This window comes from Mastomys coucha, unplaced genomic scaffold (genome assembly GCF_008632895.1).
Source record: "Mastomys coucha isolate ucsf_1 unplaced genomic scaffold, UCSF_Mcou_1 pScaffold5, whole genome shotgun sequence".
Lineage (NCBI taxonomy): Eukaryota > Metazoa > Chordata > Mammalia > Rodentia > Muridae > Mastomys > Mastomys coucha.
Window position 1 is genome coordinate 62,391,200 of NW_022196911.1, and position 21,314 is coordinate 62,412,513.

The 21,314-nt window shown below is 42.3% G+C and overlaps 1 protein-coding gene across 1 annotated transcript in view; it reads left to right on the forward strand.

Moving 5' to 3' along the window:
* The first annotated feature begins 1,068 nt into the window (after positions 1-1,068).
* LOC116078680 (myosin-1-like) overlaps positions 1,069-21,314 on the forward strand; it is a 24,343-nt gene continuing 4,097 nt past the window's right edge. The window contains exons 1-34 of the mRNA XM_031354028.1: positions 1,069-1,136; positions 1,390-1,423; positions 2,805-3,048; positions 3,142-3,285; positions 3,403-3,559; positions 4,575-4,602; positions 5,343-5,457; positions 5,556-5,648; positions 5,757-5,820; positions 6,474-6,572; positions 6,661-6,764; positions 6,885-7,023; positions 7,241-7,359; positions 7,448-7,597; positions 8,398-8,568; positions 9,762-10,074; positions 10,167-10,243; positions 11,298-11,385; positions 11,470-11,587; positions 11,814-11,937; positions 12,025-12,161; positions 12,252-12,507; positions 14,003-14,245; positions 14,357-14,533; positions 15,316-15,461; positions 15,541-15,631; positions 15,722-16,111; positions 16,649-16,775; positions 18,211-18,329; positions 18,498-18,694; positions 19,972-20,155; positions 20,421-20,586; positions 20,682-20,806; positions 21,232-21,314. Coding sequence (XP_031209888.1) covers positions 2,845-3,048; positions 3,142-3,285; positions 3,403-3,559; positions 4,575-4,602; positions 5,343-5,457; positions 5,556-5,648; positions 5,757-5,820; positions 6,474-6,572; positions 6,661-6,764; positions 6,885-7,023; positions 7,241-7,359; positions 7,448-7,597; positions 8,398-8,568; positions 9,762-10,074; positions 10,167-10,243; positions 11,298-11,385; positions 11,470-11,587; positions 11,814-11,937; positions 12,025-12,161; positions 12,252-12,507; positions 14,003-14,245; positions 14,357-14,533; positions 15,316-15,461; positions 15,541-15,631; positions 15,722-16,111; positions 16,649-16,775; positions 18,211-18,329; positions 18,498-18,694; positions 19,972-20,155; positions 20,421-20,586; positions 20,682-20,806; positions 21,232-21,314 — 4,748 coding nt within the window. The 5' untranslated portion in view covers positions 1,069-1,136; positions 1,390-1,423; positions 2,805-2,844. The remainder of the gene's footprint in view (positions 1,137-1,389; positions 1,424-2,804; positions 3,049-3,141; positions 3,286-3,402; positions 3,560-4,574; positions 4,603-5,342; positions 5,458-5,555; positions 5,649-5,756; positions 5,821-6,473; positions 6,573-6,660; positions 6,765-6,884; positions 7,024-7,240; positions 7,360-7,447; positions 7,598-8,397; positions 8,569-9,761; positions 10,075-10,166; positions 10,244-11,297; positions 11,386-11,469; positions 11,588-11,813; positions 11,938-12,024; positions 12,162-12,251; positions 12,508-14,002; positions 14,246-14,356; positions 14,534-15,315; positions 15,462-15,540; positions 15,632-15,721; positions 16,112-16,648; positions 16,776-18,210; positions 18,330-18,497; positions 18,695-19,971; positions 20,156-20,420; positions 20,587-20,681; positions 20,807-21,231) is intronic.

Here is a 21,314-nt window from a genome sequence, read left to right on the forward strand (position 1 = left end):
CAGAGTCTAAACCACTGTGTGACTCTCCTCTAAGAGTAGATTCTCCTCTCTTCTCTGAGCTTGGTTGCTTTGTTAGAAGGATAAGGAATGCGGATCACAGAATCCCTTGCAGTAATGAAATCATATGACCCTCTCCATCTGCATCTCTAGATACCTACTTTCACGCAGGGCAATTTGCAAAACAAGACCCTGGGGTCACAGTCTCAGTCGTGCACCCATTAGCAAAGTGAAGATTCAAGACGATCATTCAGACAGCAAAGCAAACACAAGTTAAAATAGAAAACAATGTTCAGGTGTTATTTGTAAGTGGAAATTTAAATAGATACCACTGTGGCTGCTGGAGAAGTCAAACTCACTGGCATTTATAGACAGAAATCCCATTTTTCATATTTCCTCACATCCATTTTCATAGAGGAAACAGGGCTTCACAAGCAACTTGAGGTTGCTTGTTTGTGTATTTGTTTTTAATGAGAGAATGTGCGTGTGGCTAGACAACAAGATTGGAGGGGTAGGTCAGACGTGGGAAGGGGATGATTTGACAGTGAGTCAGAGGTGACAGACTGGAGGAAACAAAAGCAGCTGTCTTTCTTTGGCTGTTCTTCATCAACCAGATTTTAAAATTAAGCTTTGAAGCATCCCTCAAAAGGGACAATGAATTGAAAAAAAAATCCCATCTTCTTGGGCGGAAGCAACAGTTGTTGCAGGGACGCACTGAGGAGCAGAACATTTCCTTGGTTTAATATTGCAATTGTGTGGCAGCCGAAGAGCCTTCCCAGAGGGCACTGGTGAAACAGAAGAACTCCAGGCAACAAAGTGCACGGATTCCAGAACTCAGCAGTCTTTGAAACAACACCTTACATTATTCCAAGGACGGATCGTTTTCCTATCACCAACGACTCAAATTATTTATAGGAGATTGATTCATATACTTAACCAAATGTGAGAGGGAATATTTCTAATTATATCCAAACATCCTTAATATGAGGGGAATTAGGCTTGGAGACCTTCCTTGCCAAAAACACATTTTGCCAAATATGTTTTAAGAAAGAGGAGGAGGTTACGTGTTTTCCATATTTGCTCCTATAAAAGTACCCCTTGGAATGAGAATGACTTGTCTTTCCTCATAAAGCTTCAAGGTAAGAGTGTGTGAGGACAGGGCTCTGTGTGGACGGGAAGGGATGCCTGGCTGCTGGTGTGCATGCCACACATCCTGGCTACTGCTGCTTCTGGCAGTCCCTCCAGTGAAGCACCAAGTTACTCTGTAGCAATTGTAATTAGATGTCGTGGTCTTCCCAGTCATTTCCTGGTTCCCTCAGATAAGAACTGGGCTCTTATTGGGAGTCACTGGCTTTCAATAAGAAGGCATTTGCTTCTTTTTTTCAATAACAGTTTGGACCCCACAGTCGAAGTTGCATCCCTGAAGGTAAGGTCTTCCCCTCCCTCCCCGATTTTTCTTCATTCTGAGTGCAAGTAATCTTCTTTAGTGTTTGCAAAGTGTCTGTTGGGGGTTGAAAGACAAAAAGCATTTCAATGTCATGGCTGATCATGCTTCTGCTGAAAAACTCTGAGGGGGCTCAGGAAACTGGGTCTCATTAACACACATCCTTTGCAGCATCTGTGACGCTTTCTCAGAGTCTTGGGGGATTTTGTGCATGAGGTTTTCTATATCTAGCTTTGTAGTTTGTCTTTTAAGTGATTGCAACATGCAATGAGACACAGTTTGCTCATTTCAAAAGAAAAACATAAGCGTTCTTTGCTCCAGCTCTTAGCACTAATTAATAAGACAGTGAGATGATGTCTAAAAGGACAGATGGAATGGATCAACCCTTGACTTACCAAAGTACAGATCTGCATGTGGTCTCATAGTCTGTCAAATAAAAACTTAAATGGTGAGAAAGTGGTCTCAGGAAGACAAAGTTCTTTAATTTTGGTATCAGCTATTGCAAGTTGAATGGAGAAATGGGGAAAAGATTTCCCAATGGAGCTTTCCCAGAAAAGGGTAGCTTATAAAATTACAATATGGATTATATAGGATGACTCTCCATGGAGTTCATGGATGGTAAGAAGTTAATCTTAAAGGAAAAATTTGAGGGAAATTTTTAAAATAATATGAATAAAATAACACAAAAAAACCCATAATGAAGTTTGTTAAAATTCAAATAGAGGGATAATAAACTGTCATTTTAACAAAATAATGTCAAACCAAGTTCTTCACATTTCTACTTTCTATTCTAGTGTGCAATCTTTGTAACTGCTGAGTCTGGGGTTGGGGAATCCCAAACTCTCCACGTGCAAGAGAGATCCTAAAACTTTAGCCAAGTAGCCTGATTGTTCTTTTTAACGAGGCATCCAGCTCTGAGTCCTCCTCTGTATCCAGCATGTGTTCTCAGAGGTGTGAAGGCTGCCAGAAAGAGAAGGACTCCCTGCTGCAAGGTGCAGGAAACCCACTGCGGAAGAAAAAAACTATAAAGGAGCCAGAGAACATCTTAGCATCCTTTGTGCTTTGCATTGTATAGGAGCCGATGGTAGGCAGCTTCTAAAGGTTAATATACACAACAAACTGAGGTGCATGAAGCACTAGACATCTCTCTCAGTAGACGAGCCACAAACGACTACTTTCCAAATTCATGATTAAGTACTTGTCAGCACTGGCAAGGAACAAGGAGCCTGACATTTCAGCCACACCACAGCCAGGGAGGTGGTTAGGCCCAGTGCAATGCATTCACCCAACTGTCAGGAAATGGAAAAAAAAATGCATGTGATTCTAATAGTTTCTGAATTTCTACCATTTCTCCCTCTGCCAGGCAGGCTCTCCTACTGGGCTGCCACCAATAGCCCGCAGCCATGAGTTCCGACGCTGAGATGGCCGTTTTCGGGGAGGCTGCTCCTTACCTCCGGAAGTCTGAAAAGGAGCGAATCGAGGCTCAGAACAAGCCTTTTGATGCCAAGTCATCCGTGTTTGTGGTGGACGCTAAGGAGTCTTTTGTAAAAGCAACGGTGCAGAGCAGGGAAGGGGGGAAGGTGACGGCCAAGACCGAAGGTGGAGCTGTGAGTAAAACCTCTGGAGCTGGTGACACTATACCGCTGGGCTAGTTTGACTGACACCTACTTCCTAACTTAATATCTCTTGTTTATGGACAGACTGTAACAGTAAAAGATGATCAAGTCTTCCCCATGAACCCTCCCAAGTACGACAAGATCGAGGACATGGCCATGATGACCCACCTGCACGAGCCCGCTGTGCTGTACAACCTCAAAGAGCGTTACGCAGCCTGGATGATCTACGTGAGTTCGCTATCGTGGCCTTTTGATCAAGAGAGTAGTTAAAATGTTTTTTCTTTAAAAAAAAAAAGTAGATATTGAATGTTCCACCCAATAAGTATGTCTCCTCTTTGGATGCAGACCTACTCGGGCCTGTTTTGCGTCACTGTCAACCCCTACAAGTGGCTGCCGGTGTACAACGCAGAGGTGGTGGCTGCCTACCGAGGCAAAAAGCGCCAGGAGGCCCCGCCCCACATCTTCTCCATCTCTGACAATGCCTACCAGTTCATGCTGACGGGTGAGTGGCGCAAATGGTTTTCAAATCAATTATCACCTATAACCCAACAATATCAGAGTCCAAAAGACATTTAGGAAGAATCAGTTGTTCGTGATTGTTCATGATGTTCTAATTGCTCATGAAAGGTGTCAAGAGCAGAGAAGGGTTGGCACTATCAAACAGGGGACTAAACTCTGCTTGCAACTCCACCCTGATACTCAGCGTCTTAGATTTGCCTTGCTCGGAAGTGTGAGCTTTTACTTAGTGTGTTTGAATAATGAGAAAACGGTGTCTAAGGGACACATTACTTGCCTAGAAGTGCAAGTCAAGCCGTCATTGACCCCCCTCACTGCCTCAATTGTTCCTTGCTTGGACTGGCTACTTTTAGAAGTACTGCCATTTTTAAAGTCATCATATCCTAGATGGTGACTTCTCCTTGGAGAACGTGGTATTTGGGATCCCTCATGCTTATAACCAGAAGTGCCCACCCCACAGAAGATTTCACTTTGAGATATGTCTTCCTGGTCATTCTTTAATGACTCAAGAAAGGCCATTCATAGGGTTGTATTCTGGGGCCACAGGACAGGAAACTGTTTTCTTTGTGGAGTTAATTCACCAATTTAGAAATGCAATCTTAACCTTGGCTTGAACATCACCATTCCCACCTGTAACAGAGCACATGATGCATTTCTAGCAGGAACTATTAATCAGTGGGGAGTGTGCCATTAAAATCTATGGATGGTGACTGGGGGGAGGGGAGGAGGGAGGGGCAGGGTCTCACTTTGGGATATACTGTCCTTTTATATGAAGCCAATAGGGTAATCTTTCTGTGGCCATGTAGTCATGACAGCAACTTATTACTTTCTTTCTTAACTTGAAAGAGTAGAAACTAAATACCATCTATAACTTTACAATAATACAGTGAAAAAAAATTCCATGGAAAATATGACACTTAGCGACTCAAAAAAAAAAAAAAAAAAAAAAAAAAGAGTATATGACTGATTTATGTGCTGACCACATACTGCTTCTCTTCCAGATCGGGAGAACCAGTCTATTTTGATCACGTATGTATTTCTATTCTGAAAATTATTGGTGTTTTCCTCTCACTGGGAAAAATGAAAAATAAATCAAAGAAGAAAATTAGGTAGTACTAAAGAAATGGCGAGGTCAGTGGGGACCTAGGATCGGCTTTAGCTTCATCGTAGAGAGTAGATTGAGTCCAGAAGTAAAATGAAAAGACTGCAATTTATCCTGCTGGTCAGCATAGCCGTGAGAGCGCTGCCCATGTGCCATTGCTGGGAACGTAAAATTTCCTCTTGGAGCTTGACCAGAGCTCAGTCCAGAGCAGAGGGTAGCACACCTAATGAAGGTAAAGCTTTTGAGGGACAGCATCAGCCATGCTCTCTGAGGACTACTTAGGAAACTTCTAACCCCTGAGAGAACTAACTGGAGCTGTATCTCTAGTCTAAGGCAGCCCAGGAGTACACATCACTCAAGATTTCTCACTCCTCCCTCCATGGCTGCTTGGTGGACTCTTGCAGAGCAGGTCTCAGCACTTTGAAAAGAGCCCCGACCAGCTTGAGCACCCAAACCACGTGTTAAACGAACGATAAATGGATACCCCTACTTGTCAGTACGAACTAAGAGAAACAATATGAGTTATCTGTAGACTAAAAAGACATCACCTAGATAGCCATGACAGAGAGATGTAAAGACAGATGCGTGAGAGAGTAAATACTGTTGGCAGAAATAGTTTCACGGGCCACACAGCTCATTTTTCCACATGTTGGTGTTTGTTGGACAGTGGAGAATCCGGGGCCGGGAAGACTGTGAACACGAAGCGTGTCATCCAGTACTTTGCAACAATTGCAGTCACTGGGGAGAAAAAGAAGGAGGAGGCGCCTTCTGGCAAAATGCAGGTGAGCTGATTGTCACAGTCAAGAGTTCAGGCTCTTTGGGGGCTCTCAGGCAAGGAAGCCTAGAGCTTGAGATGTGAGGACCGTTCTTTTCTTCATAGGGGACCCTGGAGGATCAAATCATCAGTGCCAATCCCCTGCTGGAGGCCTTTGGGAATGCCAAGACCGTGAGGAACGACAACTCCTCTCGCTTTGTGAGTCTCCTGGTCTCTCTGCCTTCCGTTGAAACTATATCGGAAGCATTGCATTCACTCCTGTGTGCGTCAAGCTTTGAAGCTAACATCATCTTTTTCCCTTCCAAGGGTAAATTCATCAGAATCCACTTCGGTACCACAGGGAAACTGGCTTCTGCTGATATTGAAACATGTGAGTAACTGGACCTTCTAACTAGATTCCAAGAATAACAAATGAAGCTTTGGAGGGACACACTGCAGCTCCTGCTCAGCATGGAGCCCAGAAACCACCTCTGCTGCCAAACAGGCTTGCAATGCCAGCCCTGGGCAAAATTCACAGGGTGCTTCACCAACCCAGGCATGAGCTAATGATTCTGTAGGAACTGCCAGGCATTCTTGGACTCGTTTGAAGTGTACTGGCTCAGAACACTTTCATTTCAAATGGAATATTTCAAAATATTCAAAGAACAAAGTAACATGGGGGTAGTTGAGTTGCCTATGGATTCAAAGTGTGTGATTTTTTTTCCTTTTCTGAGCCTTGGTAACAGATTTCTTCAGTAACTTCTCTATTAGAATGCCAGGAGACTCCAAGAAACAGCAGTTTCAATGCTGGATTACATTCCAATTGTCAAGGTTCTTCTCTATGACAAGTGATCACTCCTTTAGCCAAGGATGTTTTTCCTTCATTTTTGAGTTGATAAGAGGAAACTCAGTGTTTGCAGAGATGTAGCACGTGGTACCTTCTAAACATCGAGCTATCTCAAGGGGTCATAAATCTTAGCTGATGACCTCAAGTTCTAAAACCACCCTAATCCCCTCTTATCTGATGTTGGTTCTCCACTACAGATCTTCTGGAGAAGTCTAGAGTCACTTTCCAGCTAAAAGCTGAGAGAAGCTACCACATTTTTTACCAGATTATGTCTAACAAGAAGCCAGATCTAATTGGTAAGAACCTTACATTCGTGGATGGAAGTTAGTCTTTCTATTAACGATTTCTAATACTAAACATATACCTTGAATCCTATGCACCCAGAAATGCTCCTGATCACCACCAACCCATACGACTACGCCTTTGTCAGTCAGGGGGAGATCACAGTGCCCAGCATTGATGACCAAGAAGAGTTGATGGCTACAGACGTAAGTCCTATATTATGGATGAGTATATGCCAGCAAAAGCCTCGTTAGGGCAAACTACAAATCCTGCCAAGTGAGCAGTGTCTTCTGCCCTCACATTGATCATCTTATGTCTCCTCACAGAGTGCCATTGATATTCTGGGCTTCACTTCTGATGAAAGAGTCTCCATCTATAAGCTCACGGGGGCTGTGATGCATTATGGGAACATGAAGTTCAAGCAGAAGCAACGTGAGGAGCAGGCTGAGCCAGATGGCACTGAAGGTACCAAGCCCAAACAGCCAAAGCCAAATAAAACTCTCTGTGTTCGTTAGAAAAGAAAATATAGTCCAAATTCATGTTCCTTTTGAAGTTGAGCTTCTAGAGAGCATACTCAAATTTATCCCCAAGTAGGGTGTATAAAGCAGTCTAAACATTCTACCTCTGTGTATTATGGGTCCCAGAGAAGTTAATGTTGGGAACCTGAATTCTGTTTCTGCAGTTGCTGACAAGGCTGCCTATCTCCAAAATCTGAACTCTGCTGACCTGCTCAAAGCTCTCTGTTACCCCAGGGTCAAGGTCGGCAATGAGTATGTCACCAAAGGCCAGACTGTGCAGCAGGTAAATGCATGCCCTCTGTGAAGCACACACACCAGAGACCTCCTTGACATTATTAATGATGCCAACAAGAGCTGCTCTGTTGCTGAAGGTGTACAACTCCGTGGGTGCCCTGGCCAAGGCTGTCTATGAGAAGATGTTCCTGTGGATGGTCACCCGTATCAACCAGCAGCTGGACACCAAGCAGCCCAGGCAGTACTTCATCGGGGTCTTGGACATTGCTGGCTTTGAAATCTTTGACGTGAGTTGGCAGAAACTTTGTAGCAGAAGAGTTTGCAAATCTTGTTCTTGTAATCACCAAGGAACGTCTATGAAAACTAACTGCATATAAACCGAGTCATGTAAAAGACCTGAAAAATCTTGAAAAGGGTATGAACTTTGGAGTTAAGCTAGAGCTCTGTCATTTCCTCACTGTGTGATTGTGAGGGTGGCATATGCCTGGTCTTCTCAGGATTTCAAGGAAGACCCATCAATGTCTGTAAACACGTTCTTGCACGTCTTTTTGTCAGTTATAAGACTGCTGCATTTAAAGCTCTTAAAATAGTCCTCAATACACAATCAGCAATCAGTAAATGACTGAAAAGATGGTAAAGCAACAATAGCATGTGAGTGGCATGAAAGGGGATGTCAAATTGATAGACTTTGAGATCCCTATCTGCTTAATTAGGGAAATGAAGTGTGCTTTGACTCTAAGTATCTTCTGCAACTGACCAGGCATAAGTGGACAGAAATGGCAGCTAAATAAACTCAAGAATGTCTGCCTAAAAAGATTGCCATACAACCCAGTCAGTAAAGGTGATATGCTCTCTACTTATCGGTAGGATTTCTAATTGGTCTTATCCTGAAATTGTATTTGTGGGCCCTTTATGAGCATACTGATATGAGCATATTGATAACTGGATGAAATTTGAGTAAGGGGGTTTTGCTGCAAATGAGACAAAACCCCACCCTGCTAAGAGAGCGGTTAGCCTGCCAGCTGAGGAAAACCCAGAGACATTTTCCTGAGAAACGGAATGCTAATTTCCATCTCCACCTATTTAGTTCAACAGCCTGGAGCAGCTGTGCATCAACTTCACCAACGAGAAACTGCAACAGTTTTTCAACCACCACATGTTCGTGCTGGAGCAGGAGGAGTACAAGAAGGAAGGCATCGAGTGGGAGTTCATTGACTTTGGGATGGACCTGGCGGCCTGCATTGAGCTCATTGAGAAGGTTTGTGTGCCCTGTTCAGGTGTGTAAACAAAAGACCGCAAAACCTCCATATGTGTGATGGAAAAAGATGTCTACCGATAAACAAAATTAGGAAAGTATGCTGATAAATGAGATAATATATTTTTTAAAAAAAGTTCAGTTTTGACTACTTTGCATACATTATACATAATATATTTTGGTTATTCCAATTCCACATTACCAGTCCCCTCCCCCCACTAATTCTTGACCTATCCTCAAAAAGTCTTCTACTTTCTTTTTGATCCCCTGAGTTTGCATGAGCATACATGAGCATAAGGGAGGGGATTGCTCACCACACCATGGACAACTTATCAGTGACTATCCCACAGAAAAAAAATTATCTTCCCTCTCTAGCTGCCACTAACTGATTATAGTTCCTCAGGGCAAGGTGGAGCCTATGAACTCTCCCATCCAAGATGGAAGGTTAACAGGCCCTGTTTTGTACAGGTGTTGGGCAGGTAACTAACCACAGCTACTGAAATCATGAAAACAGTGGACAGCTATGTCACATTTAGAAGATACTGGTTCACCCACCCTCCATCTTTCAGACCCTCCATTCCTTCTGTTTTCTCTTTTGAGACAGATATGTTCTATAGATTCCAAAACTCTATGCCTATCTAGAATTTACAATCAAAGTCTTACATCAAAAGCATCATTCTTATAAAAATTTAGCACTTATTAGAACATTTTTTTCTTACTTCTCTGACATCCTTGGATTCACTACTATTAACCTCTGAAATATGAATTTCTAATGCTGTAGACAGAGCTTTCAAATTCAAGCTGTGCTAAGCTCATCCCAAACACTTAGCACCAAGATGGTGCTCGCCTGCTCTCACTCCCATGAGTCCTTTCTACGAAGGTTGAGTAAGCCTTGGAGTCTGCATTGTTAGCAAGACTAACAATGAACTAGTGCAACTAGTTCAGAAGGGGTACTTAGAGAAGTTCTGCTCTAAGACTTTTGGAGTAAAGACATAAACTCCAGAAGGGCATAGCCCTCATTTGTCTTCCTTTGTTATATAGCTAAGAGTCTCATTAAATCATTGACTTCTGACCTAACCAAGGAGTCTTCACTAGTTCTGTGGAACTGAAGACTGAAATTAGCCATTTGTGTCATCTTTCATTCCTATGAGTAGACAGAGATCATGGAGCATTTCTTTCTGTGTTTATTCTTTTAGCCAATGGGCATCTTCTCCATCCTGGAAGAGGAGTGCATGTTCCCTAAGGCGACAGACACCTCCTTCAAGAACAAGCTTTATGAGCAGCATCTTGGAAAGTCCAACAACTTCCAGAAACCCAAACCTGCCAAAGGCAAGGTTGAGGCCCACTTCTCCCTGGTGCACTATGCGGGCACCGTGGACTACAACATTGCTGGCTGGTTGGACAAGAACAAGGACCCCCTGAATGAGACTGTGGTGGGTCTGTACCAGAAGTCTTCAATGAAAACTCTGGCTTACCTCTTCTCTGGAGCAGCAGCAGCTGCTGAAGCAGGTGATTTTCAATCAGCGATATTTATTTAATGTGGAATTTCTAAGCAGAAAATTCTGGCTTCCAACTGATTGTGCTTTTCTTTCTCCCCCCAGAGTCTGGTGGCGGTGGTGGAAAGAAAGGGGCAAAGAAGAAGGGTTCTTCCTTCCAGACTGTGTCAGCTCTGTTCAGGGTACAAACTTCATTTTCTCTCTAAACGGATTTAGGATGTTAGATTATATGCTGCTATATATAAATGGTGTGGCAGGGCAGAAATATTGTCTTGAAGGCTCTGAAACTGGAGAGGGGTGGGTCATCTGATAGTGGTAGAACTGAATTTTAGGGAGAGTCAGAATAACTTTGAAGCAATCCCTCAATAAATAAGTTAAGGGTCAGGAGTGAACTACAGAACCATCAGATGGAAAACTAAATGGGGAACTCAGTGATGAGGTTATTCAGCATTAAAAAAATAAATCTCCAGTAGGAGAGGATTGCATATATGATGAGATTTTCTTGACCCTCTGGGAGCTTCCAAGTGAATTAGGTTCCTAAGTATATACTAGGAGTCTATCCTTACTAGAGGCCTCATTTGAAAGTGGAGGACTGGTGAATCATAGCAGGAATTACAGAGCGAGTCAAAAAGGAAAAAAAAAAATATAAGAAACCAGATGTGATAAATCAGGAGGATTTCAAGGAAAATTTTTCTCTTTTCTTGGCAACCTCAGCTCTTAATTACATCTTGAAAACCAGATGCTATTGTTATTCTGAAAGACTTTCTTTGAAAAATGGTAGACTTTAGATATTCAGTAATATAGCTCTTAGTAGGATGATAGAGCTCTGTGCCCAGAACAAGAAAAGAGCTTGTGAAAGTACAGTGAGCAATGGAAGGCTGGAAGGCAGCACTGGATTAGGAGCTAAGCCATGCCAAATAACTCAGTAAATGTCCCATGTATGAATGTACCTCCCTCATATGCTTACAGTGCTATGATAGATTTGTTACATATGTCCAGAAATTCATCAGCAGTGAGCAGCCATCTCAACAACTAACAGGAAACCATGTTCATGGTCCAGAAAACATAAGCTAGGAGGGCATGTCAAGAACTTAGAAACTCCAGCCATGAGTTTGGAAAACTCAAAACTGGATACTATTCAGTAGAATTGAACCAAAGTGGTGGCTCATGGTCATTATGTCTGTAAAGAGGAGTATATATAACAGCACATACTAAACAGAAATTCTGACTCCACAGGAGAATCTGAATAAGCTAATGACCAATCTGAGGAGCACTCACCCCCACTTTGTACGGTGCATCATCCCCAATGAAACTAAGACTCCTGGTAAGACATTTCTGCTATCTATCCAGACAGGTCCCAGTGTGTTTGTCTTAGAATCTAGACCATGAAATGCATGTGTTCTTTCAGGTGCCATGGAGCATGAACTGGTCCTGCACCAGCTGAGGTGTAATGGGGTGCTGGAAGGCATCCGTATCTGCAGGAAGGGGTTCCCCAGCAGGATCCTCTATGCGGACTTCAAGCAGAGGTTGTATATTTGTCACTGTAGGTTATTTTAAGGTTTTTGATATTGCTTTTTCTTTTTAACATTTTGAAAAGCAACACATTCAAGTTACTTAGGGACACATTGTAAAGTCCATTGACTATACAAAGAATAGATAAAGGGATAACATAGTTCCTTCAATAGTGTTTCTATGGTAAGGAGATTTGTTTGGTGACAATAGCTATGCCACTTATTTGGTTGGTTTAAACAGATACAAGGTTCTAAATGCAAGTGCCATCCCTGAGGGACAATTCATCGATAGCAAGAAGGCTTCTGAGAAGCTCCTTGGCTCCATTGACATTGACCATACTCAGTATAAGTTTGGTCACACCAAGGTAATCCTCTTGAAATCCAATTTAATGTTTTCCTGTCCCTTTAAACTTTGTGTGAAGTTTCTGATCTGCAACATTGCTTGCACACAGGTCTTTTTCAAAGCTGGTCTTCTGGGGCTCCTAGAGGAGATGAGAGATGACAAGTTAGCCCAGCTTATTACCCGGACCCAAGCTATGTGCAGAGGGTACTTGGCAAGAGTAGAGTACCAGAAGATGGTGGAGAGAAGGTATGAATGAGGGCAACATTCATTGTTCTAGTCCCTTTATTCCTGATTTCTGTTAGATTCCAACTTTGGACATTTTTGTTCCTATCATAGAGAGTCTATCTTCTGCATCCAGTACAATGTCCGTGCCTTCATGAATGTGAAACACTGGCCCTGGATGAAGCTTTATTTCAAGATCAAACCTCTCTTAAAGAGTGCAGAGACAGAGAAGGAGATGGCCAACATGAAGGAAGAATTTGAAAAAGCTAAAGAAAACCTTGCAAAGGCGGAGGCCAAAAGAAAAGAGCTGGAAGAAAAAATGGTAGCTCTGATGCAAGAGAAAAATGACCTGCAGCTCCAAGTTCAGTCTGTGAGTCTCACAGTTCTCTCTGATGCTAAAATCTCAGCTCAGTGATGACCAAGAAAATGCCAGGATTGCTTAGAATCAAGTGACTGGCTAACAAACGTTTAAATTAACAACTCCTTGGAGTGTTCTGTAACATTCCACATGTAACCGTACTGCAAATTGGTTCTATAGGAGTCTTAGTTGCCTGAAAAACAAAACAAAACAAATGTTTCCCATTCTTTAATTGCTTTTCCTGGCAGAATGTGGATGGGAAATAGGGAGATCTTTGCTTTCCCAGAATCCCACCTATTGACAAGTATCAAAAGAACAACATTATTAGTGAATAGGGAGATCTTGCAATAAAAATAAAAATATATCAGTCTCACTTCAATATTCCAAATATTTGACCAATAGTCTTCTAAAAACTTTCTATAACAGTTTTGTTTTAGGAATTGTAGACTATCTAAAAGTGTTGGATCAAGGCAAGTCTTTCTATAGACAGTGTCACTTTTTTTTTTTAATGCATGGCATGAGGGATTGGGTTGATAATCTCACTCTGATGAACCAATAAATATCCAGAGTCTTGGAAAATAATATATGACAAGAGGTTACCATCCAATCTTCTAATTTTTGTTTCCCTCAAGCTACTGTCAAAACCAAGAATAGAAGCATGAAAGTTTTCCCTTTAGTTTTCTGAATTCAGAAGGAGAAGCAATCAGTCCCACTGGGTCTTTATTCTGAATACATAACGAAAGGAATTGCAAACATCAAAGTTGGCTTGTATTTTTACTGTAGTTTGTAGAGACTGAGGTTGTCTAAAATGAGAATAAAGAGATTGTTGAAGATGCCTAAGTTTGATTCAACTGTCCTCTCTCTGTGTCTGTCTCTCTCTGTCTCTGTCTGTCTCTCTCTGTCTCTGTGTCTCTTTGTCTCTGTGTCTCTGTCTCTGTGTTTGTCTCTGTCTCTCTCTCTTTCTCTTTCTCTCTCTCTCTCCTTCTCCCTCTCCCTCCCCCCCTCTCTCTGTGTATTAGCAGTATTTCATCTACTACCCAAGCATTCCCTATGACTCATTCTCTTTGGTTCTTCCAGTCATTCTAATTCTAAGCTATGCTGTCATTGGAAGACACTCTTTTCTTTTAGATCACTTTTTTTTTCTGATATTCGCTGTCCTCTTAGCAAGCTGTTGACACTCAGTTCTTTATTCTAATATCTTTTTTGTGTACTAAACTTCAATAAAAATAAACATTAAACAAAGAAAGCTGATTTGAAATCATATGCCGATATATTAAGCATACAACAAAACAATGGTGTCATAGTTTCACTGGAAACCATGTTTTACATTTCTTTGCTATTATTCAAGTTCATAGTTAGTGCCCTGACAATTTTGCACAGTGGTAGAAAGGTAACTAAAAGAAACCTAATGCTTTTAAACACCATTTGCTTGCTTGCTATCAAAATATTAATAAAATCTAAAAGGTCCAGGGAAATAAATTTAAAAATGTCTAATATATCTTCATAGGAAGCAGACAGCTTGGCTGATGCAGAGGAAAGATGCGACCAGCTTATTAAAACCAAAATCCAGCTGGAAGCCAAAATCAAAGAGGTGACCGAGAGAGCAGAGGATGAGGAGGAGATCAACGCCGAGCTCACGGCCAAGAAGAGGAAGCTGGAGGACGAGTGCTCAGAGCTGAAGAAGGACATCGATGACCTTGAGCTGACACTGGCCAAGGTTGAGAAGGAAAAGCATGCCACAGAGAACAAGGTATGAGATGTATACACGGGAAGCTGAGGACTCATTTTCATTAAGAAGTGAAACATCAAACCAAAACTGTTGAGACCTATCATTTAATGCAAAGCACGTTTGCTTCCCAAGGTGAAAAACCTCACAGAGGAGATGGCAGGCCTGGACGAAACCATCGCCAAGCTGACCAAGGAGAAGAAGGCCCTCCAGGAGGCCCACCAGCAGACCCTGGATGACCTGCAGGCAGAGGAGGACAAAGTCAACACCCTGACCAAAGCCAAAATCAAGCTGGAACAACAAGTGGATGATGTGAGTCTAATACCTCAGAAACATTTTTAAAGTTTTATAATTAAGCAAGCATGAGCTTGTCTCCCCATGACATACATAATGGACATTACCAAAGTGCTTTCCCCACACAAGAACTTTAGGGTGTAATTGCTGGCAATGAAGACCAAGATGCATACACACAAAAAAAATCAACAAGTGGCTGATAACAGATGATATGAGTTAAAAAGAATGAAAGGCAATGAGGGTTTGTTCATCAAGATTTCTATGAGCAAACCAGTCTTTAGCTCACTAGAAACACTGGTGGTTTCAAGAACCCAAGGGTGAAGACACGTGTTCTAAGCAGGAAGCATAGCAACATGTTAACAGGCCTCATGCTCAGAGGGACAAGGGAACACTGGACAAAAATATGGAAAATCAGCTGGCCTAACACATGATCTAAGAGAGAACCTATTGGACAAGTGTGAATACAGGATGCATTAGCCAAGGCCTTAGTGTGGAAACATCCCTTTGATGCCCATCACAAGTGGAAAATATTGCCCATAAGGGACTCCGGGGGCAGTATAGAAGCCGTGATGTCTCAGCAGTACAGATGAGTACACCTCACATTTTACACACTGACTCTTTAGTCTAAGCAAGGAGTACAGGGAGAGGAGTGATGAGACAGGTCTTCCTAATTCACTAATACATAACCTGCCCCCTCCTCGCCCCAGAGAATGAGGATACACTATGAATTAATGTCACCAACTCAGCCTGGGGCAAATGTGCTATTCTAGGGACTGCATTCACGAATTGTTAACTTTTAGCTTGAAGGCTCTCTGGAACAAGAAAAGAAAATCCGGATGGATCTTGAAAGAGCCAAGAGGAAACTGGAAGGTGACCTAAAACTCGCCCAAGAGTCCACAATGGACGTAGAAAATGACAAACAGCAGCTTGATGAGAAACTCAAAAAGTAAGCGGTGAAGATAAAGGTCTCAGGGGGGAAATTATTATCAATGCCTCTGTGGCTGACACAAAGGCTTTCCCTATAGGAAAGAGTTTGAAATGAGCAACCTACAGAGCAAGATTGAGGATGAGCAGGCCCTTGGCATGCAGCTCCAGAAGAAGATCAAGGAGTTGCAGGTAGGCCAATGGCTTCCATCAGTCTAACTCATCAGTGAAAGAAAAATGACTGACCCAAAAAGCTGAGTTGGCCCTTTCTACCACCCCCAGGCCCGCATTGAGGAGCTGGAGGAGGAGATCGAGGCAGAGCGGGCCTCCAGGGCCAAAGCAGAGAAGCAGCGCTCTGACCTCTCCCGGGAACTGGAGGAGATCAGCGAGAGGCTGGAAGAAGCTGGTGGGGCCACTTCAGCCCAGATTGAGATGAACAAGAAGAGGGAGGCTGAGTTCCAGAAAATGCGCAGGGACCTGGAGGAGGCCACACTGCAGCATGAAGCCACGGCAGCCACTCTGAGGAAGAAGCACGCAGACAGCGTGGCTGAGCTCGGGGAGCAGATTGACAACCTGCAGCGGGTGAAGCAGAAGCTGGAGAAGGAGAAGAGCGAGATGAAGATGGAGATCGACGACCTCGCTAGTAACATGGAGGTCATTTCCAAATCCAAGGTACAAACATGATATAAATGTCAAAGAGGTTTCTGTAGACAAATCATTAGGAACTAATAGGAGGGCAATACATGTTGGGACTAGCGAAGTGGGGAGTAAGTCTGATGTACTCACCCTAAGTGAGAACAGTCATACCCAAATAACAGAAGGAGTGAAAACTGAGGTGCTTCAGAATCCAAAAATTACTATCCAGCTATACATGTTGAGATTTTGAAACGCTTTGTATCAAACATGGGGTTGATTTATTCTTTATGATCAAACAAAATTTGCTTCTCACAAGCATGCCATATGCCCAGTCAGGCATCATTTTCTTATACCCCAGCTTTGAAAATCTAGAGAAGGCACTGGATTCCCCAAACAACATAGTAGCAGTGTGCTCAGACCGTGTATCTTGTTATTCTCACAACATCCGAAGCTTGTTATTATCGTTGTCTGTCAATACAGTTTATTCTCAAATCAGCAGCTATGTCTGGATCACTCAAATGTTCTTTGGTTCAAGTTCTTGCTTGAATAGCTTCTACTACACTTTGAATGCAGGGAAACCTTGAAAAGATGTGCCGCACACTGGAGGACCAAGTGAGTGAGCTGAAGACCAAGGAAGAGGAACAGCAGCGCCTGATCAATGAGCTGACGGCACAGAGGGGCCGTCTGCAGACAGAGTCAGGTAGGCTGTATCTCTGGAACCACAAACGTACCATGGGTGTTCAATTTGCTGAACACTTTACTGAGTTACTTCTGTGGAGGCATCTCATCATTGAGCAATATTATAAGGTTGCTTTTTTTTTTTCAGCAGAAAATAGGTAGTTCAGTCGGTAGTTAGTTAGATAGATAGATTGGTTGATACAATTTTTTTTTTTTTCCCTTTGAACATCATATAGCAGATTTGGATGCAATCAACAAACTATCAAATATGATTTGGGCATTTAGGCACATATCTATAGTTGTAGTCCCAGGGAGTTGAAGTAGAAGGATGCTAAGTTTAAAATCAACCTATCATATTGTGTGCTTTAGGCCAGCTTAGACTATATATCAGGGCTTGATCTCAAAACAAAACAAACTGAATTATCAAATACAAAGTTTATCCCCCTAGTGACTCTTCACTTTTCCAAATACTGTTCTAAGCTAACAGTTATTTTCCCTCATTACCCTGTATGATGTTATCCCCATTTGAAGATGACATATCCTGGGAGTAATGGAGTGCCTTGTCCAAGTACAAATTGCTGGGAATGCCCACTCACAGTTCAGTCAGGAAACAGCAGCACAAGTGAAGCTGTAGTTTTGACCAGCCTGATTGGGAAGTCTCTGTATGAATTCCTCTTAATGACTTGACCAATTTTCTACTAAAGTCACGTTGCTCCTCCTGTGACACTCAAAGACTGTACTATTGTTGTTAAGGTGGGCAGGACATTCAGAGTAAAACAAAAGCTATTCTCAAGTTAGGATACTCCCTGAAATCTCTCCTCTTCAGCACACATTTCTTTTTATTCCTATCAGTGGCATGATTTTAAAAGGTTAAACATTAAACACGCGGTTCCTAATAAAATTTCAAAAACAGGTAAGACTTGTAAGGAATTTTCACAGGGGGTACTACAAGGCTTTCCTTGCCTTGCATTTTCTGAATATGTTACTTCAAGAACGGAAGACCAGCTTATGCACTGTTTGGTTTGGGAGCTGTTTACGATGTAGAACCAGTTTATTCTTGGGTCAGAAAGACAATTTCTTGCTTTCCCAACACAGACAGGCCTCAGTTCTGCATATGAGGCCTACTATTTGAAGATTCCCATTTCCCACCAAAAAATGTTACAGGTGGCCAACACAGTGATTGTTTTTCATGTGTTTGCTCACCTCTTCTAACTGCAATCAGATCATCCTAAATACCTCCCAAAACCCTGGTTGATTATAAAGAGTTTGGCTTAAAATTCTCCATATTCTCATTGTACAAAGATTTGCTCATCAGCATTGATGTGAACAATGGACATCTGATATAACCTCCATCTGTCACCATGGTTTAGACTTGGTCCCTTCTTTGTTCCAGTTTTTATTTTACAGTTTTAGTGTCTAACATCAGGCTGAGTTTTCTGGACGTTGGTCTTTTATAGGTGAATACTCACGCCAGCTAGATGAAAAGGATTCATTAGTTTCCCAGCTCTCCAGGGGCAAACAGGCATTCACTCAACAGATTGAGGAGCTGAAGAGGCAGCTTGAAGAGGAGATAAAGGTGAATCGGCTTCTTGTTGTTGTCATGGTTATCATTGGTCTTGCAGTTACTTGCACTTTCACTGTGTGTGGATTTCCCCCGCCCCCTTTGCTGGTGGGATCTAAGAGCTTAGAGAATAAACATCAATTTAAACACATAAAATTAAACCTCTAAACTCTTATTTTTCAGGCCAAGAGTGCCCTAGCTCATGCTCTTCAGTCCTCCCGCCATGACTGTGACCTGCTGCGGGAACAGTATGAAGAAGAACAGGAAGCCAAAGCTGAGCTGCAGAGGGCCATGTCCAAAGCCAACAGTGAAGTGGCCCAGTGGAGGACGAAATATGAGACAGATGCCATCCAGCGCACAGAGGAGCTGGAGGAGGCCAAGTATGTGCCTGACTTGGTTAAAATGGCAATATATCTACTAACAAAGTGCTTAGGTCAAGAATTTTCTGTGGGCAGAGGGTCCTTGCTTTCCCAAAGCTCAAGAATGCTGGAGAAAATGTCAACATCAATCCATATAGGAAATACAAATACCCTAGGTAGTCTGTGGAAAGATATGACAGAAGTCCACAGCAGACAGAGAAAAGATATAGGCAAGAGGAAGCTGAATGGTTATTTTTTAAAGGGGAGAACTTTTGACCTCATTCTGTCTACACAGATGCAGACAGAATTAGTATAATAGCTTATTCAGTTAATTATATACTCTGCTGTGCTTCTCCCCTCTCTCTCCCTCTCTCTCTCTCTCTCTCTCTCTCTCTCTCTCTCTCTCTCTCTCAACCACTAACGCAATAATTGGCCTGGGGTATGAGTGCAAAGAGAAAAATAATCTGGATTGATAGTAGCTCTCTCTTTATATGCAAAAATATGACTGTAAAAGGAAATAAAAAGATGTGATCAAGGCCCAGTGTGGTATACGGATGGGGTTGCTGCAGTAAGCGAGAAAGTACATATATTATAAAGGAATAGACATCCAACGCCATCTGAAAGTTCAAGGCTGAAGTTTTGTGAGAAAGGATCTAGGTAGGAAAGAATCTTACTCATCAGTTTAAGGTACCCTTAGGCATTCATTCTCAGAATAATGCACAATCTATATACTGATGAAATTAATGTTTCAGTAGATGCTTAAGAATGATTTTGAAATAAACTCTCAGAGCTGCATTTATTTTGGAAAAGATTTTTTTTTAATTGACAGATTAGCAAAAAACCTGGCAAAAAAAAAAGAAGAGATACAATTACTCAGACAAAGACAAGGATGTCTCATTTAAATTTAACATGGTCAACATTCAAGTACTTAGTATGTGGGCCAGCCTACAATAACACAAAGATTAGCAAAATATAGACTCCACTCTCTGAGCATTAAAACTGAATGGAGACAGATATAACTGGCAGGAATTTGACGCAGATTCTAAGTTCTACAAAGGAAGGCAGAGGGGTCAAGTTGGCTCAAGCTCCCTAAAGTATAACTATGTTGAACTATGGCTGCATTTAGCACTTGGTAGTAGTAGGAGCAACAGTGAGTTCTCAGAGAACCCATTGTATCAAACAAGCTTCAGAAACACTGGTTGGGGAAGTCTGGCTTTGGAAATGCTCACTTAGAGCTGTTTTGAAACAGTCAGTTCTGCTGATAGCCATCCTCATCTGCTATCCATTTTCATTCTCAGGAAGAAGCTGGCTCAGCGTCTGCAGGATGCTGAGGAGCATGTAGAAGCTGTGAACGCCAAGTGTGCTTCCCTGGAGAAGACGAAGCAGCGGCTTCAGAATGAAGTGGAGGACCTCATGATTGACGTGGAGAGGACCAACGCTGCCTGTGCCGCCCTAGACAAGAAGCAGAGAAACTTTGACAAGGTGTGCTTCCAGATCCTTCTACAGTTTTGAATTTGACTAGCTTTCCAAACCACTTGGCTGCCCTCATCCATTAGCAGGAATTGTGTATGTGGGGTGTATGTGTGTATGTGTGTGCGTGAGTATGTGTGTGTGTACTCTTTTGTTAGTTTTTCTCCTTGACAATTATTTTTCAATCTGTGGTCATTCAGATCAAACTCAGAGTTTCTAGAACACTCAGCTTCTACCCCACCCAGCTACATGTTTTTCTTTATCCCTTGCTCTTCAGATCCTGGCAGAATGGAAACAGAAGTATGAGGAAACCCATGCTGAACTTGAAGCCTCCCAGAAGGAGTCCCGCTCTCTCAGCACAGAGCTGTTCAAGATTAAGAATGCTTATGAGGAATCTTTAGACCATCTCGAAACCTTGAAAAGGGAGAATAAGAATTTGCAACGTGAGTGTATCTCCCATTTTCTTTAAGGAGAGATTTGAAGGAACACTCCCCCCACCCCATCTCTATACACATTTCTCTTTCTTTTTTCCTAACAGAGGAGATTTCTGACCTCACTGAACAGATTGCAGAAGGAGGAAAACGTATCCATGAACTGGAGAAAATAAAGAAGCAAATTGAGCAGGAAAAATCTGAGCTCCAGGCTGCTTTAGAAGAAGCAGAGGTAGACACTCTATTGAATATTTCACAACAATTACAGAAGGAACTAGATCCTTGCTCTGGGGTACAAGGATTGGTGAATCAAAAACATGAAAAATGATTCTTTATCCTCTCCACTGAGGATGAAGATAAAGAATGAATACAAGAACCAGAAGTACATATTGAGAACTTTAGTAGAAACAGTAAACAAACAAATATGAGTAAGGGGAGGGTCTTTTCTTAAGGAGAACCATCTGGCTGGAGAGAGAAAAGTACATAACATCAACAATTACAGACATCATGTATTTCTATCGCGATAGAGTAAAGTTGCATATCAGAATGTATGGTGGTAGCACAAAGACAGGAACAAGTGAGGAGGGGTAGTTTAACCTTCTGTGAACATTGCACAGTGCCATTCTCCTGCTAACACTGGCTGTTGCTGTCCTTAAGGCCTCTCTGGAGCACGAGGAGGGGAAGATCCTGCGCATCCAGCTGGAGCTGAACCAAGTCAAGTCTGAGATCGACAGGAAGAT